Source organism: Colletes gigas, unplaced genomic scaffold, assembly GCF_013123115.1.
Source record: "Colletes gigas isolate AHSC1104 unplaced genomic scaffold, ASM1312311v1 Colletes_gigas_Sc00051, whole genome shotgun sequence".
Taxonomy (NCBI): domain Eukaryota; kingdom Metazoa; phylum Arthropoda; class Insecta; order Hymenoptera; family Colletidae; genus Colletes; species Colletes gigas.
In genome coordinates, this window is record NW_025106680.1 from 916,148 (window position 1) to 938,177 (window position 22,030).

The 22,030-nt window shown below is 42.9% G+C and overlaps 1 protein-coding gene across 1 annotated transcript in view; it reads left to right on the forward strand.

Annotated features, from left to right (window-relative positions):
* LOC122403398 overlaps nt 1-22,030 on the forward strand; it is a 201,573-nt gene that overhangs the window by 173,549 nt on the left and 5,994 nt on the right. The window contains exons 13-23 of the mRNA XM_043406900.1: nt 688-838; nt 4,130-4,275; nt 6,181-6,234; nt 8,225-8,293; nt 9,016-9,105; nt 9,731-9,793; nt 11,083-11,308; nt 11,832-11,951; nt 12,290-12,397; nt 12,495-12,677; nt 13,541-13,637. Of these exons, the coding sequence (XP_043262835.1) occupies nt 688-838; nt 4,130-4,275; nt 6,181-6,234; nt 8,225-8,293; nt 9,016-9,105; nt 9,731-9,793; nt 11,083-11,308; nt 11,832-11,951; nt 12,290-12,397; nt 12,495-12,677; nt 13,541-13,637 (1,307 nt within the window). The remainder of the gene's footprint in view (nt 1-687; nt 839-4,129; nt 4,276-6,180; nt 6,235-8,224; nt 8,294-9,015; nt 9,106-9,730; nt 9,794-11,082; nt 11,309-11,831; nt 11,952-12,289; nt 12,398-12,494; nt 12,678-13,540; nt 13,638-22,030) is intronic.

Genomic DNA, 22,030 nt, shown 5'->3' on the forward strand with positions numbered 1-22,030 from the left:
ATCTGATATCCTATAATAGTCATCCCCGTGGCGTTTGACGACATAGGTGCGCAAAATCATTATTCCGCCGATTTTTAATGTACATTATCTCTACTTAAGCGAATACTTCAATCTCTAATTCTCTTTAAGATTTATTTAAAACATTTTGAAGAATTAAAAACTTACAAGAGAGTAACAATCATTATCGACACATTTGTTTCGTTTAATAGATAAAACTTAAAACCGTTTAATCGCAGTACGCTTAACCCTTGCGTCTTGTTTTGGTAAAATACGACCCTTAAAATATTGCCCGCTAATAAATAAACTCATCGATCCATCGGGTGTCCCTACGTCAGACTTTCACGAAAAACAGATGGTGTCTTGAAACTTTTGAGCGTAAGTGTATATTAAATTCGCATTGGGCTCGTGGTCGCACCTGCGTCAAACTCGTTAGCAACTTTGCGCCGCAACGTGTCGTGGGGCAAAAAAACAGCGTTAGAAACGAGAACGACGAGGCTAAAAACGTGGATACAGTCCAGACATTTTGTTTGTTGCCACTGGAACGTGCCGCTCGAACGTTATACAACGTAGAACGAAGAAACGCGTCGGTGAGAGCGTCAACCGGGCGAAACTGTCGCGTTTTCGCGCTCGACTCGCTGCCGCGTGTGTCCGTGGATGGCTGATATCGCGGATACGTGTATCTCTGTTGTGGGTGGTGCAGCGATACGGAGCTGTTGGAGGAATCGTACAGTCTATACGGCGTGAAACCAGGCCGTCCGCCGTCCGGTCCACCGCGATCTCCGTTTCCTCCAGGGGCGCCACCTTTACCACCCGGTGGTCAGAGCTACGACGCTACTCGGTACCGAGCAAACCTTGTATTCACTTCGATAGAGCCGCGACAACCAACCGTAGTGCTCCGCCAACGATCCGGGCTGCTATAATGCGTTCACCGGGGGGCGTTTAATTTCTGTCGTACGCGAGAAACGCAGCGTGCCAAACTCTCATCGTCCTCGACGAGCCTCTAACAAGAAGAGATCCCCGAGTGAAGCTCATTTTTTCATGGGGTTTTGTTCAATGATAGATATTAAGCTATAGAATCGAATAGAACACGGTTTTGGGCGTAGACGACTTGTAATTTTTGAGCTGGCCCCTCTAAAGGGACAAAGAATTTGAACGTACCCTCTAAGGAAACACAACTAGCTTGAGTTACTAGTAGTATGTTAAATATCTCAAGAACTATAAGTCGTCTACGCCCACAACCGGGTACCATTCGATCAAGTAGCTTACTATCTATCATTGAGCGAAATCTGATCAAAAAATGAGCGTCAGGCCTCGGGATCTCTCCTTGCAAGTTCTAGCAAACCTCGGTATTGTTTACACATGTTTGCAACGAAGTCGTTTTTAATGAAATTACAAAGCAGTTCAGGGCAGTTTCGATTTTAAATAAAGGGGTGTTCATCCCTTGCTCGACTATAATGTGTCACAAGTTAGAGTGACTTTATTTTAAATTGGGGAATGGAGAGATTTAATCAAAAAATTTGAAAGGCAATACCGAGGTTTCCCTCACGGAATACTGGATGATCTTACTAAAACTATGCAGCGTAGATGTGCAAGAACATTGTGCCGTAAAACATCTAATAGAACGAAGCGAACCTAATCTGGACTAGACTAGCTAGGTAGATTTAACCTCCTTGGGCAATTGCATGCCGAATATAAAAATTCGTTAACAAACAGATCTTACATTGGGCTATTAATATTTATTATACACACGTTCGAATCCTGTAATTCTTGAAATTATAGAAAATTATAAATGGTAAATGATCGCATAAAGTAAGCTAAATATGTATTTGAATTGTGCCAAATTGGACTAGCGATTTCATAGCGATTCATGCAACTTATCGCGCATTAAATATTTCGGCGGCATGGTGATCTTTCGCTCCTATATAGCGCAGTAACGCCATCTAGTGTGTCAGTGGCGAAGCAAATACGGTACTATATACGCGTGAGTTGTACTATCTACCAACGAGTTGAAACGACACAGAGGAAAGGAGAATCGTTTGCTATTTCCTGGGTTTTCGTTATTTATTTCGTTTCCTCGTTAGACTTCTATAAAGACAATGTGTTTAAATAGGGACGCCGGTGTTATGTTGCAACCACTCGGTCAAGCGCAGCGAGTGTACGGTTCCCCCTTTCCCTGTGCCCTGTCAGCTTGTGGGCAATGTGTCAACATCTCACGCGTCTACAGTAGAGGCTTGTGACAGAGAAGGGGATGTGTTTGGCGCGTTATCTTCTCTTCAAACGTCACGAATTAACGCCGCCCGATGTTCAAGTCACAGGATAGCATGTAAACAAAACCACGTGACTACGACAGGCCTGAAATGTCAGGGCTACCGTCTCAAATACGTACAAATACGATAGAAATTGATTCAAGTCACCATTTATAACGGTACGTAACAGTGTATAATTTTATCGGTTTTCGGTGGAAAGGTAAACAAGATTGAAATTAATTTAACAGCACGGTGTTCAATTATATTTTGATTATCGAGCTATTTTTGTTATTGCCTATTTTTTTACAGAAAAAAAACAATATAGCTTCACGTAATAAATTGTCGAAACATTTTGTATACGAATTTGAACCGAGATATAATATAGCTACATTTTTTAGAGAATTATTAATTCGCAATGTTCGACACGAATTGTTTAAGAACGTAACGAATATGGTAAATTTCTTTTGAAGGTTCCATTTACGATTTGTTAAAGACAGCCACGAATCTTTTAACCTTCGAGGACCAAATGAGATTTTCTCGCAGTCACGGGGTTCCGTTTACGCAAGGTCCTTCTGTGAGTTGAAAGGACCATAGATCGAATGCGCTTGCGAATGAGTCGTTTATAGAATTCGACGGCTACCGTTCGCGGGGAGTTCCGAGAAGGATGGAACCGATACGGTGGAGAATTCACATCGCGAGTAACGAACGTTTGATCACGAAAGAGAAACGATCGCCTCGTATAATATGTCGACGGAAAGTGAAAAGCGTGCGCCAGCTTCCCTCGGGTCAGTTTACGTTCTTCGAGGCTCCCTTGGATCTGGGTTATTTATATTCGTCCGTGCATCGACACGACTCCGTGCGGCTGTGCGGATAATATCTCGCGTTTCGAGTTCATCGATCGACGTTCCCGTCGATTCCATTGACCCGGGGGAAGCTCGTGCTCTCGCCTCGCGACGCGAATACATCGGACCCGTTCGTTCGCGACCGATCGAAAAATCGAACTCTCCCCGGAACGCGAGTCGTTCGTTCAATGCATGCATAGCAAAGATGGGGAAAAATTTTATTCGAATAACAGATAACGAACAAAACCAACCTGCATCACGGATTCAATCTTTACACGTTCCGTGCCGTCATGTTTGGATCCAATAATTGAAATTTTCATTCGTTGTTCGAAACGCGTTTGTAAGAATTTTGCCCATCTCTGAAGTATAGTTGAGCGTCGAAGCATGCACAGAGAAACGCAAAAATATCCCGGGGCACGGGCGAGAAATAGTCGAGCTCGTAAAATCGAAGCAATGGTTATCATTGTTCTCTAGAAATCAGAATTATGAATTTCCTTTTAGAGAAAGGTCGAAATGCATTGTGTATTTCCTTATTTTTTGGCAAATTTTTATTCACAAATAATGAACAAAAACTTGTTCAATCGTTGTTAATGAATAAAGCTCGACTACTAAACGATCATCGTTGAAATCCCACCATATAAAAACATAGCGTAGGCCGCCATTACGCCTATGACGATGTCGGAGTCCTCTCGTTTTGCTATACTCGAGCCGCTAGTAACCTTAAATAAGAAATCGGTGGAATGCAGCATGCCGATTAGCGATCGTAAAGTGAATGCATATCGAGCGCTTATTGTGTACAACGTCCTGCCGTACGTAGGTTTAGACCATGATGCCGCGAGTTATGCGAAACCGACCTTTGCACGCGAATTCCAAACGTTGGCGTTGTCATTGTTAACGTAGCAAGTGCATCGTGCATCCTGTGGAACATCATCCTGCTTCGTCTTGAAGATAAATTAGCTGCGAATTAGTTGTAGAGCGTGAACGGCACAGATGTCGCGACGTTCGCCATTAACGACTGGTTCTTCCCGTTCGTTGCTTTAGGATAAGGGTAGAGCACATGGAGAGACAGCTGGCCAACCTGACGGGACTGGTGCAGAAGGCACTGACCAACGCGCCCCACACGAGCTCGTCGCCGCGAGATTATTTGCAAGTTCCCGCGACTCGCGATCCGTACGCGAGAGGGCCAGGTACGTTCTCGCCTCGATTCCTATCACTCTATACTCTATATTTCCACAGTTAGACGCGCTGTCTCCGGTTTCTCTCTTCTCTGCGAAAGGAACTCTGCCCCCTTGGTTTCCGCCGCGCAGTTTTACTTTGCCGCCGTCCTCCGACCCCTACCTCCCCACCCACCGCCTCGCCACCCGTTTCTTCTCCAAGTCTGTTGAGTTTCCGTCTTCCGGTTCGTCTCGACGCGGGAAGAACGCGAGCCTGGAACGGCCTGTTATTCCTCGTTAGTCACAGAACTGACACGATACGTACTGATGATATGATACACTCGAAGGTAGGTTAGACCGTTAAATATCGATCTAACCGACTCGAATGCGTACACTCGAGGTTAGGTTAGACGTTGAATATCGATCTGTCTCGAATGCATACATTTGAGGTTAGGTTAGACGCTAAGCATCGATCTAACTGTCTCGAATGCATATATTTGAGGTTAAATATCGATGCAACCGTCTCGAATGCATACGTTTGAGGTTAGGTTAGACGTTAGATATCGATCTGACTGTATCGAATGCTCGTTGTAGACTGCCGCGAGAAGAGCACTCTGTAGGAAGTTTCTATAAACGTACCGCCGAGATTCGATTCAAGTGTTCATTTAAATGTAAAACGATTCACGACAGTACTTATATGGGATAAACTGAGACTGTTTGTACGTAAACTATTTGCTCCTAGAATGGACGAAACGGGTTCTTATCATTTCTAAGAGAAAGTCACCAATTTCCATCACCAATCGTGGCGACTTACTTGGTTGGTGCCGGGAGCTGGTGACTTTCTCCTACAAATAACAGAAACCTATTTGGCCCATTCTACTACTTAGTCATTGGCAGAGATTGGCATTTACAGCATATAACAAAATGAAGTTATCGAGAGTCTGTACCCAATTTTTTACACGCTCCAACGGATACCTGTATTCTACCTTCCTGCAAAAGGATATAAACGTGCGAACATATTGGATTCTGTTATCGTTAGTAGTATATATCCATCGAAAGGTAACCTGTGTTAATTTTCAAATGATATTTCAAACTTTACATACTATACAGGGTGTCTCGGAATTGACGGTACAACCGAGAAGGGTGTGGTTCTACATAAAAACAAATTGAGAACAAAGAATTTTATTTGTGCTTCGTTATCAGACATCAGTTGTGTCGTTACAGTGATTGCTCCCGATCGCAACCAGTCGGTCCCGTCGAGACGGACGTGCGCATTTGTTTTTTCGATTCGATCTTTCGTCGCACTTAGACGCATTAGAAGCGTTAGCTCGTTTCGTTGAAAAGATTTCTTCTGCGACGCTTTACCGCCTCTCTGTCCCGTCTCTATGCGTGAATGTTCGTCCGTCCCACCCCTTTGCTTCTCTACTTCGTCGTACGAATCGTCCGTTCGTGGCCCCCCAGAAAAAGAACCCCAACGTTTCTCATACACCGCGGCTCTCTTCTGCTCGTCTTTTAGATACTTACGTTTTAGGTGATCGATCGGTTTTGCTCACGGTCGAAGGGAGCAACAGACAGCCACCGATCGGGCGTCGTTTCTCGTAGACGCTCTTGGCTGCCTAGGTGCGCCATTCTCGAGTCGCGTATCTGCGCCTCGATTAGATGTAATCATACGTTTTATGCCGCGGGCTACGCGGTAGCAGCGGTACGACCATCCCCTTTCGTTCAACTGAAACGCGTTGCCCTGATTAAACGATATATACTCGCCCGTCTTGGTCCAATTTTACGCTGTTTCGCGTACGAGAAAAACGCCTGTGTAAAGGACGGTTTTCGACGCGACGCGGCGCTGCGTACCGTTGCTACGTGTCGTAACGCGGTTTGAAATTTCCTGAAAACCCTGCTGTACAACTGCTTTGTTATTCCGACTGATGCGCACACCAGGCGCCGGGGACGAGTTCGACAAACATTCTAGCTCCAGCTCTGCCTCATTGCCAGGTGTGTCTCTTCATCTTCTATCTTCTATATTCTATTTTCCTTCGAATCACTGTGACCAGTCTAAACATATGTTATACATGTTATACGTATACAGGCTGCATCGAAACGCGTGGGTACAACGTAATGGCGATCTTGGTACACGAAATGTTGGATGTACGAATACTTATCTCGTTAGGCTATGTTCCCCAATCACAGGCATTCTTATATCTCAATATTAATAGTTATTATTAGTATTTAACATTTTCACTGCATTTTTATTTTTTATGTCCTTTTAATTTTTCGTCTACACTCTACTGTCAATTACATAAACTAAATAATAATTGTAATTATTGCTATCGTACGCTTTCTCTTAATCTGCACAGCAAATACGTTGTGATAATAAGAATTATTATTACTGTAATAGTAATTATTATAATGCCTTTATTATGTATATTAAGAGAAATTATACGTGTCATAACAGAGCGAGTGACTAATTGTGTAATGGCGACACACAGCCAGAAATTACTTTTAAGCCTTGCCTCGATTCTTGTTATAAACTGAGCTTGCGTAATTGATCCCACTCGACTGTTTACTGTCAGCATCTCGTGTGGCTGACGAATTTTAAACAGTTTCGTAATATTTTTCTTCCATCTTCGGGCAGTGAATTTCTCAGAGGAACATGTATATTTCGTCTCTCTTATCTTCAGCCTTCTTCGTTTGTAATATCAAGAAAACAACCAGAAGATTGAATCGAATCTAATATAGTTTTGTAACGAGAAAATATTAAAATACAACAATGTCTCTAACTCGAAAGCAGGATCAAATAGGATAATTATTCGTACGAGTTCATTGTTTCGTGTATCTAATTCAACGTGTTATGCTCACATGTTTGGATACATCCTGTACAGATAAAGGTGTCCCATTTTAATCTTTCCATGCAATAACGTTCAAAGTGCTGATTATTCGAACGTATGTTGTAGATGAAATTTACTTTGTTCCACGATATTGATCATTATCTATGTACGTGTTATTTACATAAGACATAATCTTTCTTCCTTTAATTTGCTGTGAACACTACTTTAATGTATACATAAACATATTTTTTCCATCTGTCCATGTGTTTATTATGTTAATCAATGTGTAGTGGTTAAACGGTTACTGGATGCTAGAAGCATCAGGAAACTTTAAACAAATATATCGTTCTCTACGGATGAAAGAACCTTACAGTTATGTATAAAATTGGTATATAAGAAAGAAACAAAAGTCACGTGTCTGGTTTAAAAATAGAATATGATTTTATGAAAAATAAAAAGGAGCGAAGGGTATCTATAATCCGGATGAAAATCGTCCTGGCCACAAAATGTATTCAAAATGGAGTAACTTTCATCTTAAACGTTTCATTGAATAAGCAATAGGTTTGCAGATGTACACGCTGTATGATTAAAACAGGACACTCCGTGTATCCAGGGAGTCTCGAAAAATGTAATACCAGCGGCCAACGCGACGATTCTCTATAAACAGAGTAAATGGAAAATGTAATATAAAATTTTGTTCCACGAGATTCCGTTCCCGGGGAAATCAATTTTTTAATATTCACGAGCACGCCTGCGAACGACGGTTCGTTACTTATTGTTTCTACTTCTTTAAATACTTGTAAACGCGTACAATATTATTTCTATTGATGTCACTAAAACCGGCTGAAACAAATAATACTATATTACCGTCAACGTCAACGGCAACGGCAAGTAGAAATAATAAGTAATGGCCAGACGTGCAATCGAGCATCAAACGAATCGTTCGAATGGCTTTTCGCGGAAACGAAGTCCCGCGTGGAACAATGTTCCGCATTTTCGATTTATTCCCGCGCGGAGGTATCACCGTTGACCGCTCAGTAACACTAATTATACTTATATATAGTACATACCATTACTACTTTTATGCATAACATTTTATAATAGTGCCCTACGTTTTACCACTGTGATTAAAACGGCTCTCCTTTGTAAAATTTAAGTGTCTCAACCTGCCGTTACAGATGACTCGTACTTAAGGACTGACGTAAAACCACCAAAATTAGGCAAAGGTGCGGTTCACAAGATATACACGTATTTCCTTTACACGTACACCAGCGTATCGCCGCCGCCTCTTTGCATTAGTTAGACATTATTGTGGCCATTGTTGTCCGCACTGCACGCAGCTCCCCCATTCTTCCCTCGTTTCTCTGTCTCTCGTCTCGCTTATTTTTTCTCTCCTTCCCACCACCTCTCTAGCCCCAGCCCCTTCTCCCCGTCTACTTTGCCTATTTAATTTTTGCATCTTACTTGCACAGAATACGCGCATCTTCTAACAGCACTTGGCCGGCGTCGATCCCGTTACTTTCGACGCTTTTATCCGTTTCAGCATCGGTCGAACGCTTTCGACGATTTTTTTTTCTTTTCTACCGCTCGACATCCCCCCACCCATCCCCCGACGACTCAATGCAATTTAACCAAAAATTGATTCTGCCGTTTGTACGGAGAAACATATCTCGTCTTTTCTCTTTCCTTTTCTTTTCTTTTTTTTTCACTCTCTCTCTTTCACTATCTCTCTATCTCTGTCTCTATTTTCGTCGCCACCTTTACTTGCTGGATCTTTCGTTCTGCACACAGCTCGGTGCATCTTCGCGCACCGATCGAGCCTGGACGTTTAGCACCTTCCGTTTTAATTTTTTGGAAACTTTGTCCGCGCGCGCACGCTCTCTATGCTTCACGAAAACCCCTAAGCGGCACCGGATCACAAAAATACGCTGATCAACGTTTATTACAGACAAGTCGGTGTCGTTCGAAAAATCAGTGTCCTTCAGCGACGAGCCGCCGGACATGAACTCTCCTAAACAGCACTCGCCGCAGCACACAGGTAACGATTCTCATGCACATTGACAATCTACGACGATGCCAAGCACGCTCCTTTCGGAGAGAATTGAACTACCTTGTGCCATTAGAAATCGTACGAAAAAAAAAGAAAAGAAAATAAAAGAAGAACGATGGAGCGCGTTCGTTGCCTCTCCTAGCTCTCGTCGATTCGATCGACCCGTACAATAATGATTCGTAGAATGAGCACCAGTGATTCGTAAATTGAACGTTTCTATTCATCCTCCTTTGGAGCCAGTGAAGTGCAAAAGACAGCATTTAAGAAAGATGACGTTCATTTTAAGAATCATTACTGTATCGCTTCCGAACGGCAATTTCCAGCGGAAAATTATCATCGAGATTACGCGTCCAGTCGTTCCGGTCGAACGACGTTCTTAATTTTAACCGCCGGTTTGCCCGGCAATCGTGCAACCAAATTACGAGCAATAACTTTGCATCGGTAACTGGAAGTTGATTGGCAACGATCTCGTAAACCGAGACCGTCGGCTCCACCGTTTTTTCGACGAGACGTATTTGAAGCCTAACGAGCGATAAAAACACCTCGTCGGAATGGTCTTACACTAACGCAATAATCTCTAACGACTTCTCCGTGCAATGCTTTCCACGACCAGCGGACACAAAACCAACGAAACCGGCGATCAAATCCTCCACGTTGCCGAGGATGTCTTCGCAAGGTAAAACTGCCTCGTGTTTTTACGCTTCTTTGTACCATTTTGTGTCGCGTCGCCACCCTCCTCCACCCCCTCGATCTATTATTTGTAATTGCATCGGTTAATCCTGTCTGTCGTCCAACACCCGGTTCCCCTCCATTTGTTTCGTTCGGTTTTTGGTCCGCGATTGCGTTCACGTACAGTTACTGTGTATAACCGTCGTCCGTTTTGTTTCTAATTGTTCGTAACGGCACCTTTTAACCATCCCCGAAGCACTCGAATGCGCCAACCTTACACGGTCTTGGGAAACCGCGATCGCGTCGAGGAACGCGCGAACCGTCGTTACATAAAATTACGTAAAAATGGCGTGTTACACGAACAGAATTCCGAGTAGCTCGTGTCTACGTTACGAAACCTCGTCCGACATATTTCGACGCTTCCCTCGACGCGATCCCGCTGTTTGTATGCGTGTGCACAAGTGCCATGAACGAAGATTTCTCTGGGACAAAGGATAACTCGGAGGTAAAAAACAATCCGTTCGAAACCACAGACGCATGATCGTTGTCGTTCAACGACGCTCGCATTCATCTGCCCGTTCATCCGTTTCGTTCATCGTCTTTCTTCCTGCCGCGACCTCATCATCGAGCCAATAAAATGATAAAAACTGACAGCGAAATTACACTTGCTCCTCGCCCCTGCGACCTCTCGCGCGCATACACCCTCGCCCTTTGATCGTGCGAAAGGCGTCGCATTAAACTAGATAGTAACGAGTGGCGTCAGCCACCGGATTCGGCCGGACGACACCAACCTTTCGAGTCCTTAATTGAGTCGTTGTCCACGATACGTTCGGGGATACGGAGTTTGCGTTGTCAACGAACCGCGACGATCTCGAATCGTCCGATTAATAACCTAACCCCCGCCCCTCTGTTCCGAGTCACTTTTTGTACGCAACGTTAATAAAAATTTGGCAATTATTTACTTCAGGGGACCTCAAATCTCGGAAAAAGTTTTTCAGAATCTTATCTTCTATAACATATTTCGAAATCATCAAAATCGGAGTTGAAGACCATAAAGTAAATAATTACCAAGAATTTTTATACATAATTCTCTGGGTAACGCATAATTTACGAGGTATCGAAGTTGGGGCACGTTAGATGCCTCACTCTGCGTAGCAAGGAGACGAGTATCAGACTGTTTTTTACGATAAACGGATCAACGGGCGGAAGTCCCAATGCTTTTTAACCGTACATGTGGGCAGAATGTGCATGAGAAAAATGGACGCTGGTCGTTTGAACTCCGTCGAATATTTTCAGAGAGAGACAGGCACAAGCCGACTCCACCGCCGAAACCGGCGGCGCTGGTTGCGGGTCAGTACGTCTACAGAGACCTGGCTCTGACGCCAGAAATGTACAATCAGCTGCGATGTCTGCAGAAGAAGGCGAAGGATCTCAGACAGGAAGTGAGAAATCTGAGGCGCATGTCTCAGGCCCAGGCGCACACGGTGCGCGAGACCATCCGGGACACGTTCATCACGATCAGGTGCGCCGGAAATAGCATCTCGAGTCTAAAAAGATTTCCCAAACTCTCTTCGATCTGTGACGCCATTAACGGAGCATACTGTAGAACACAATTTTTTCTTTGGAATTTTTTAGAGCAAACAGTGAAATATTTTTGTGTTCAGTTTCAACGTGTATATTTGAAGAATATCCACAATTTTTTTCGTATAAAAATATTCGATATTTTAGAAGTTACGATAGCCTTAGTAAAGGTGCTTCCATGGATTTGGTTGTCAAAAATAGAAAACCCAAAAAGCATGTTATTCAGTATGGACATGGTTATTAGAATGATCAAAAAATATTAAAAACTAGACATTTTACGACACTTTAAATTGAAAGAGTAGGATAACGTATTCGTGAAGTCACGTACGCGTGACAATGGCCGTCAATGTGTTAAAAAAATTTATTAATATTTATCTTGAAAATGTGAACTATTCCGTGACGTACAGTTTGGGAATCGCTATCATAATCGATTTGTTGTATACTCTAATGGCGATGCGTTACAGAGCCATGTTGCTGTCTGGTGGAGACGCAGCCTGGACTGGCGGAGATGCGGAGAAAATTCGACTGAGCCGCGAGGAAGACCTCTACAAGCAAGAGATGTTAAGGCTGGAAAAAGATCTGACGTAGGTTTCATACTTTGACAAATGAATTTTTTTTTCCAAATTTTCTTGGTTTTTGCTCAGTAGTTTCCTAAAACTTCCATCTTATTGTCTATATCTCTAAAGATCAATCAAATGAATTCTTCTAGAATTTTCTCAACCTGATACACCTAACACTATATTTATTAAAATCCTTATAGAAGCATATCAGCCTAAACTGAATTAAGTAACCTCGTAATAATCATCTACTGGTCATTTTCATTTGACAAACGTGATTCTTCGGGCTGTAGTCCTCGCGTCGTGTATACACTTTCGCAGTATCTATTCACGAAATTTTTACACGCGAATTTCAACAATTTCAGCGAGCTAGAGAGCACGGTGGAGGAACTCCGTGGCAACGTCATCAACAGGAAAACGAGAGTCAATATGTCGGATGTGGAGAGTATGGCCTTGATATTGAGCAAATCGAGGTGAGCAAAGGGGGTGCAGATCCTCCCGCGGTCCTCCGAGGGATCGAATGAACCTGTCTTGAACATGGCCGTGCGCCATTTTCTTCTTTTCTTCCAGCAAAACAGTGGCGGATCTGAAGGTACGGTTTCCGAGTCTCCAGGAGGGCATGAAGGGGTTGCTGAGCTCGGAGATGGAGAAGGTGGTGCGCGAGGAGAAGTTCCTCAAGGAGGAACCCGAACGATTGGAGTCCGCGTTGAGACGTTGCAAAAAGCTTACCGGTACTCTCGTGACGCTCAAACGGTACGTAAAGTTTGATCCCTTCTAGCACTCAAGAAACATATCGCTCAAGCAATCATTATTCATGCTCACAAGACATGCACATTTGCAATTCTACTCGAAACCTCATCAGTTTCGATCCTCGTTCGATTTTGTCTGCGTCGACATTGTACAAGGGTGTCGTAGTAATCATTGTACAACTGTGAAGGTGGTGATTTTACGTGGAAAAAACAAACATTAATATTCATCAGCTAAGAACTACTCAAACTTTAAATATATTTTTTAATATTTTTTATCGTTACAAATGAAATTTAAATATAGATACTTATAAAGGCTAAAGAGTTATTCTTCATCCTTTACTATTACGAATTATATACCTTCTAAAAGACTTCGTAACCCAAGAATGACAACAGCACCAATACCAAAATAAAACTGAAAGCTGTACGAAAAGAATGAAATTACCAAGGGAACGCACATAGAACAAAGTTATTGAAATCGAAGTGGAAAATGTTGTACAATGTGTATTTCTAAAATGAAACGCGTAACTCAACATCTAAAATAGTAATTAAAAAATGAGACACGCCAGTTCACACGTTGCTTCGATAAATTAACATTTTTACGCGAGAAATACATGTTTCCATAGAATGTCTGCAAAATAAATGTGTAAAAATTGTATTCGTGAATAGATTAGAAGCAACGAAATTGACAACGTTGCGTATGCTGTTGCTTTAATTGGCTAATAAATTACGAAATATTCCTCGCGACTACTTCACGCAGGATTCGATTCGAACCAAGGTACGGTTGCATTTGATCTCATCGACGTTCTCCAGCAAAAAAACGACGAATTTCGTGTTTAAAGGAGGAACGTTGTTTTGTATGTTTCACAGCTTGGCGTCGGTGCAAGAGCAGCGATTACCAAACGCGACGAGCGTAGACGCCGACGAGACACCGCCTATAACACCCACGTCAGCCCAACATTCCAAGGTAACGCTTCATTTGCCCCGCTCGCTCGCTCGCTCACTCGCTCGCTGTCTTCTCTTTTTTTCCTCCCCTTTCAGTTTCTCACTATTTCTCTCGTCTATCCATCTATCTTATCTATCTATCTGTCTGTCTATTTATTTATTTGTCCGTTCTCCTCCTCACTCGACGTCCGATTCAACTGATCCCCCATCTCTCCCCCCTCCCCGAGTACTTCCTCAGCTACTTCCGCTCCAAAAGTACTTGCCCGATGCATGAAACACCTCCAGATCGTAACCCAGAACGATCCCTCTCCCATTTGTCGCGCTTTGAAAATCTCTGTCCCTTCCGTGAAGGAAGAAACAAAAAAAAAATAAATAAAAGAGAAATATTCGATTTGCGGAAAATTAAAGGTCGCACCTCGTTTAAAAATTGTCCTTCGACGATAATCGCGTATATCGGTATTCTTTACGCGGGAACGGTAGATCGTTCGAATCGAAAGTCTACGACGCACAGATGGGTAAAATTCTTAACTGGATAAATAACGATTGATCGCTGGTGTTGTATTTTTATTTTAACAAAGTTAAATATACTTTAGTACTTGCCAAATTCTCCAAGTATAACGATCATTTTTAATCGACTTAACGATGAATAATTGCTTGCTCCGCCTTAAGAGTCGTCGTTTTCCACGTGTTCTCGTTAATCTGTTGTTCGATGAAAATTTAGCCCATCTTTGCCATAGCGCGAACGCGAGTCTCTCGAAATAGTCGCCGTGTCTCCGTCGTTTCGTTTCCCACGCGAACCACGGGGCAGCGAAAGCTCTGCTGTCCCCTCGGCGAAGTAGACAACGTCGAAGACACCAATCCACGCTTTGTAGATCTCTCTTGGCCTAACCGAGTAAAACGATGTGTGGTATTTTGCAGTGACGTGTATCAAGTCCGACCACCGCTTACCCCGTATCCTATTATGCTAAAGAGCGCATGCAACGAGTGATATAGAATTTTGTCTACTATATAACATATACTTAACCTTTTTGTATTCGTGTACACGTACTCGTATACTCTGTATGCGTACTGTATATACATACGTGTGTCCGTGCGTGCACTCGTGGTTTATTCGCGCCGAGGTGAACGGTTACACGACGTCGAAAATACCGATTTGAGCTAGGAACGTACTGTTCGTGCGCGAGAAGTTGGCTGACGAAAGGATCGCGAAAGGAACGTCGCCATTGGCCGAGACAACGAAAATGGAGGGGAATGGGCGGAGCAAGCGACTCTGCTGCCACCTGTGCCCTCCTGCTAGCCAACTTCTCGCGCACGCGCGATACTATTAGAGTTTTCGTCCCTCGACAGTTTGCTCGAGCCGATAAAAAGCATACTCTTCTATAGGCTTGTGCCTTTTGCCATCTCGATCAAACTCAGAGCGACGAAAAGTCAAACAGTATCTTCCTAGCCTCGTACCAGACGTCCGCTTGAAAATGTTACTCTCGAGCAGACACCCGGCATTGCGCTGTTCAATTTCAAAATTGCTCGTGTTTCGCGCGTTAAAGGCTTACCGGGCGCGTCCGTAGTAATCGAATCGTTTCTTTCGTCCTTGCAATTGGCACAAACGGCATCCTATATACACCCCGTTGTTCGAAACTTTCAAAATTTCCCAGCCTCGCGGGCCGTACACGTTCTCTGCGTTTCGGAGGTTAGCTTCTCTTGGCAGTCGGATCCATATCGATCGACGATACAGCCACGTTCTTGACCCTTGGTCGGCGCTCTCCGAGTCACGATCCTTATCGTTCCTCGGTACACGAAATCTAATGTAAACCTTTCCTCGACACGAGACGACCAGCTCTTACGGGAGCGCAGGTGCGTGACTCGTTTCGAAAGCGGGCTCCCGTCCCTCGAAATTTGTCGCAATCTTGCTTGTTTTGTTGCCAAAAAAAAAAAAAAAAATGGAACTGGGGGGGGGGTGGGGACGATACGAGGCCTCGTTCGACTTGCGCGACTCTTTGACTCTCCCTTCTCCGGAACGAAAGGAAGATTGTGAAAACGAAAGCAAAAATAAAGAGATGTAGGAAAAGAAAAGCGACTTGGACGCGTTTCTTAGACGAACCGCGTCCAGCGAAATGGTGTCGGCGTCGCGAATACTTTCCTCCAACATGTGTCTCTGTGTGACATGGACCCCTCCACCCTGATCAACCCCCACAACCAATATTTTCAGTGTTTGCTGTGTCCCGATAGTATAGATATTTTTTATACATTTAGCGTGTATGGTGTGACAAAACCGGACCAACGGTCGTCGACGCTCGGAATGGGGAGGACGGCGGATCGCGAGTGTCGGCGACCATGTTTTTTGTCATACCATTCTCAGTGTTAGCTGTGACTTAAGGATTAAAAACGACAATCTGCGTCGCGACGAGAGATCGTTGACGAGCCAGTTTTTTTTTGTTCCCTTTTTATGCTTGTTCGCGAGAGAGAGTCTCTCGCCTCTCTGTCTCTCTTGATTTCGATGATACGAGCGAAGCGAGAGGTCTTGTTTCCGATTCTAACGATTGCTCCGGAGTCGCTCTCCTCTATCCTGTGCGCGGGTCACGCAGAAAAAAAAAAAAGAAAAAAATAAAGCTCTGTCAAATCAATCGTCGAACTTGTCAAATTCGAGAAATATATATATATTTATCTCTCTCTGTCTCTCTCTATATTTGTCTCTCTAAATTGTTTCCTTTTTATAATGAAATCTATAAACGCAGGTTACAGGCTACAGAGTAGTGAAAATGATATTAATTTTCTAGTATGGCTGGAAGTGGAGTACTAACTTCAAGGAGGCCATACAGACCAGTCACGAGTAATTTTTTAATGATTCATATTTATAAATTATTAATTACTATTATTATTATTAATATTTCTACTTATTATCATTACCATTATTATTATTATTATTATTCTGTACTATTTTATATACTATATATATCTATATATATTCACCCATGCGCCCATCGTATCACACGTACACATCTACACGCATACATATGTTTATATATATATATACATGTACATATATATATATATATTCCTTTTTTTTATCGGTATGATGTCTACCGCACAAATCGTAATACTGTTTACGTCTGTTTGTCCCTCGCGATCCTCGAAGCATTCCGCCAATTTTCGAAAAAAAAACGAAAAAGTACGCGCCAAATACATCGCGAAACGTTTGACGGAATCCTTCGAGGGACTCGCAGCGAGGAGTCCTGCTGTCGTTGACAACTTTTGACACACTCTACCTGTATATCACCGTACTCTCGACGCGTGCTTGTTTCCCGAGTTCGATTTTCATTTCCGTTGCAAAGTCCATATAAGAAAGACACACCGATCAGAATAATTTCTCTCGACGGCGGGCGAATTGCATTTCCAATGATCGCCTCGGGACTCGTCGCACGGAAAACAGCCGAACGAAGAAACGCGTTCAACGCGTAAACAAGCAACCTACCACAACGAACGAAACTTTTGTGCCGCGTTGTCTTACGTTGTTTTGCATTTTACCGGCCACCTAGAGCTTGATCGTTTGTCCCGCTACTCTCCCAGCGCTTCTGAGATGTATCCGACACACGTTTACGACCAAAAAAAAAAAAAAAAAAGACGCACGAAAACTTGTCACGAACAAAAGAAAAGAAAAAAAGGTTTGACGAAAGCGCGCAAAACATCCTCCGCTCTGTGCTACGCGGCTACGCGCTCTCACTTGGCCTTCTCGCAAACTTCCTTACTCACTGTACTTGTACTTTGCAGAGTTTTTATCCTCTTTCTCTATCTCTCTCTAGATGCATACAATTTTTGCGACTTGCGATAGTTTTGTTTGATCCGTCGGCCCCGATTCCGACGACGAACGTCTCGTTCGCGGGGCAAAGGATAACAATTCGTTTTCTGCGAACGACGAAAGTAATTAGGGCCGCGGGCTGGAGCGTCTCGCGGCCTTAATCCGAGAACCGCGTAAACGAACGGAAGGAAAGAAAGTAGCTTGCGATCTCGCCTCGTCAGACACACTCGTTCCAATCCAATTTCTTATAGTAAGGTGCAGCACCCCAACAAAAAAAAACCCCGTCTGTTCTCGATACACAAGGTTTACATTGGATTTCCCACCCCGAGACTTTAAGATTCACGGCCACGGCGACGAAATTGCACGCGATCGTCGTCGATAGCGCAACAGCTCACCACCCCCCTGAATCCTAGACCCTCAACCATTGCCGTCACCATACGGGATCTACGGGGAGAGATTAAACCGTGAATCTCCGGATGACACGCGCGATCGATCGATCGAATCACTGTTCGCGTCACGATCTATACTTCGCTCGGCGGATCTGGACGTTCGATCGAATAAAATCCACAGCTGCTCGTGCACGTAAGCTGTAATGGTGATTCGCTATAAGCGAAAAGAAATTCGTTCATCGAGGTCTTTACATTTATTTTTGCCAAACGTTGTTTCGTTACACTGTTACTTCCTTCTATATACAAAGCAGTTTTTTTTTTACTTTTTTAATTTGTTCGAATACAAACCTTTCGAGTTTCTTTTCGTTGTGAATCGCCATTACAGCGGGTGTAACTGTACATCCGTATACAAATATCTGCTTTCGTAGTTGCGCGGTTTCGCCTAATTCCAAGCGTCCCATCTTGTTGAACGAAGTATAGAAGTTTGAGTCTGGAAACTGGGACAACGGGCTGCAGCGCTCCTCCGAGTTGAGAAAACGGTCCAACGACGAGGATTGTGTCTTTCGCTCAATATGATTTCTCGATTGATCGTGCACTGGCTTCCGAAGAAACTTCTCCAAATTAATGCGGGCGCACGAACGTTCCTAACGAAGAAGCTACTGTCGAGAGAAAGAAAGAAAGAAACTTCCTAGGTAGGAAGGAATAGAACAAGTAAAAGTAAAAGTGGACTTCGAGCAATTTTTGTACGGTCCCAAAACCTTATAAAACTTTCTTCCTCTCTATAGTAGACGAGTAAAAACATTGCCATCATCTTGCAACGCATTGTTCCGCATAATAATAAGTTGTTCGAGGCTTTCACTAAGTTTCTGTAAGTTGATGCTGTTCTACAGGAATCAAATGACACTCTGACCTATGTCGTTCGACTCCCGAAGAAGCTGAATACTTGCTTGAAAGGAGACGATTTACACCCGGAAGCCTCTGCACGTCGCGTGCTTAAAAACAGCAGATTGCTTCTTCGCTAACAACACTCGTGCATCCGTACCATCGCGGACGATTTTTTTTCATAAGCCAGTCTCACGGAAACCACAGACGTAACGGTTTTTCCTGCAACAGTTTGCACGAGCAGTAATTCCAAACTGCAGTCTATCAGCTACACGACTATAGTTACAACTCGAAGCTTTATCCAACAACTTTAACCCTTAAGTGGACTCTCAATCTCAACTGAATTATTACTTAATGGAAATCAACTTTTCTTTAAAGCATTTAAAAAATAATGAACTAAGGATTGCATAAAATTTCAATTACATTGGCGTACGTTGAACAATTATTTAGTCCACTTAAGGGTTAACAGATTCCTGGAAGAGGAAACTCTCAGCCTAGCTATCGTATATGGTCCGAAATTGTTGAAAAGAATCAAATTTATGGAAAACTGACAAAGATCCACGGTTGCAATATTGCTACCCGAACAAACCGTTATGTCTACAGTTCCTATCAAAGAAATCGTGTCGTTTCTCTGTTTTCGCGCGAGAATCATAGTCTCTTTAATTTCTGGAACCGTGACGCGTATACATTTGCGTGCACGTGCGACGGAAATCGGTTGCAATGTTTCACACGCAGGATTTCTATTTTTCTTTTCTTTTTTTTTAATTCGAACGTTCGGAGGTAACTCCGAATTTGTAGAATTTCGTCAGCCCATACTCAGAATGTCCCCCACTGTGCTTGGCACGCGCGTTGCTCAATCGTCGCCACCCACGTAATTTTTACCCTTCGTTTTTTTTTTTTTTTTTCTTATCCACCCCGACATTTCGAGTCGTCGCATTGTTTTCGATCCTTGTGGAATTGGCTCGGAAACTGTTGTTACACCCACCCCTTGCTTCCACGTGAACGTCTTGAAATTTTCGGTTCGCTCATCCGCATCCCGTCGGGGCGGCCACGGATCGATTCGACGCGTCCTTCCGGTACTTTGTACGATACACATGTTTGTATACACACGCTCCTTTCTCTGTTTCTCTTCCTTCCTGTCTTTCTGTCTCTCACACTCTGTGTCTATCTTTTCTGTCTGTCTGTACTCTCTGTCTGTATACCGTGTATATACACGCGCGTACGTATTGCTCGACAACTTAGAAAAGATCCCTGCGGTGGGGGAACGCTGGTCCCGCCCACGCATCCACGTAGACTCGATCTCTCATTCTTAACGATAGGATTTCACACGTTGTTTTAGTTCGAATTCCACCAATTTCTTTTCTATTTTTTTTTAATGCACATAATCTGGAGGTGAGATTAAGGAATTGGCGCCAAATGGCAATCCTTTGACTGCCCTTCGAAACGATAGTCACGAGTCGCTGAAACGAAACTATACTATCACTTTATTAAAAATAATATAACGTTTTAATTAATTAATTTTCATTATTAATAATTGTCATACGCGAACGAAATTTACTAGATGTATATACAGTATGCCGTGCTCTTCTTTGACTGGAGGTAGAAACAAAGTTGACTGGTACAAGATCTATATTTCTACACAGTTTTACATTGTTTTAAATTCTTTAATAAAGTATACGTCTCAACGAAAAATCGTATGAGAATATATCTTCTACCATTCAACTTTGTCTTCTGAAACATTGTTCTATCTCCAGCCAAACGAAGTACACAAATCGGTCGAAAATCAGTTGTGAGTACTTTGGCAGTCAAAGGATCTTCTGCTTCAAAGAGTTTTGGACACGTTAACGGTTAAAATTTAAAATTGTTAACGTTCAATGTCTTTAAAACTGTTCGAGCTGGAAGAAAAAGTACTTCGTAGAGAAATCACACACAATACTGCGTTATTCGTACCCGCCATTCATCCCATCGCATTCGGCCACTTCCTCGAAAATTTTTTCTAAGTTGTCAAGCTATACACGCGTCTGTCTGACTCTCAAGTCCGTCGTAAATATACTGCCTTACTATAAGGATTGGACCGGAGGTTTTGACTGTGAACCTTTGATTGGCCACTTATCCATATATATGTACCTCTTTTTGTTTTCGACGATAATAAGTCGCCTATACTCGAGCATGTTTTTTTCTTCCGTGTATATACGTAAAGAAACGTGTGCGTACTGTATGTAGCGATGAGACTTACACCGTATAGATACTGTCGATAGCAAATGACCAAGTATTATTTTATACAAAACTGCTTTTACGTATGCACGAAAGTACCGATACGTATCGCCTGACAACAGTATCAATTTCAAATTCTGAACCAAGTACCCGTACTGTCGTAAGAGTTCTCGATATAAGAATCAAAGTCTTCTGTTATATGCAAAACAGATCATAACTTCAAGCAATTACATTTATCGATTGGATCTTATAATTATCCGAAGCACGACTTATTTGGTAAAGATTAGAATTCTCATTTTCAGTTTTGGTACATTTCGATCGATATTAAATACAAAAAAATCGGTAACGAAAATTGATACAATGGCTTCAGAAAAAAAGCTTCTCCATACTATTACAAATCTGCAAGCACGCTTCCGATAGAACATTCCTGGATGCACGAATTGATTGGCAATATATCCAGTGCAATTGTAACAGTATGAATAAGTTTTCTTGAAACCAGTATACCTGCAATGATCTGTATATATGGTCGAGGTTTTGGGAAAAATTTTAATGGACGATTCTAGAGGGCAAAATAAGACGAAAATCAAGAATACCAATTTGTTGATCAAGGCTTCGTTAAAAAGTTATTAACGTTTAAAGTTCCGCCTCCTCACAAAACTGTAAAGCTGTCGATACGTCAGTGAGTAGAGTTCCTCGCGCTGAGTGAGAACCACTATCGAATGCGCGCAGCTGTTCACAGATGGCGCTTCTACACTCTAGCTGCGAGAGTAGGGAAAGCGGCCATGTTGCCGTGGCGAGCCTTGTTCAAGCTTTAGGGCGTGCAGACGTGTCCTTGCGTTCCATTTATTTTCAATAAACAGTTCCTGAGTCCCCTTCCTGGAGCCTGGAGATACGTGGGTGACAATTTCCCAGAGAACTTTAAACGTTAATAACATTTTAACGAAGCCTCAATCAACAAGTTGGTATTCTTGATTTTCGTCTTATTTTGCCCCCTAGAATCTTCCATTAAAATTGTTCCCAAACCTCGACCTTGTATGAGCTTGTTGAGGTTTCGATACGTTCGAATACTATCTGGTCGAGTACTTTCCTATCGAATTGCTTAAATATCGTAAATATAGTATCGTGGTAGTGTCAGTC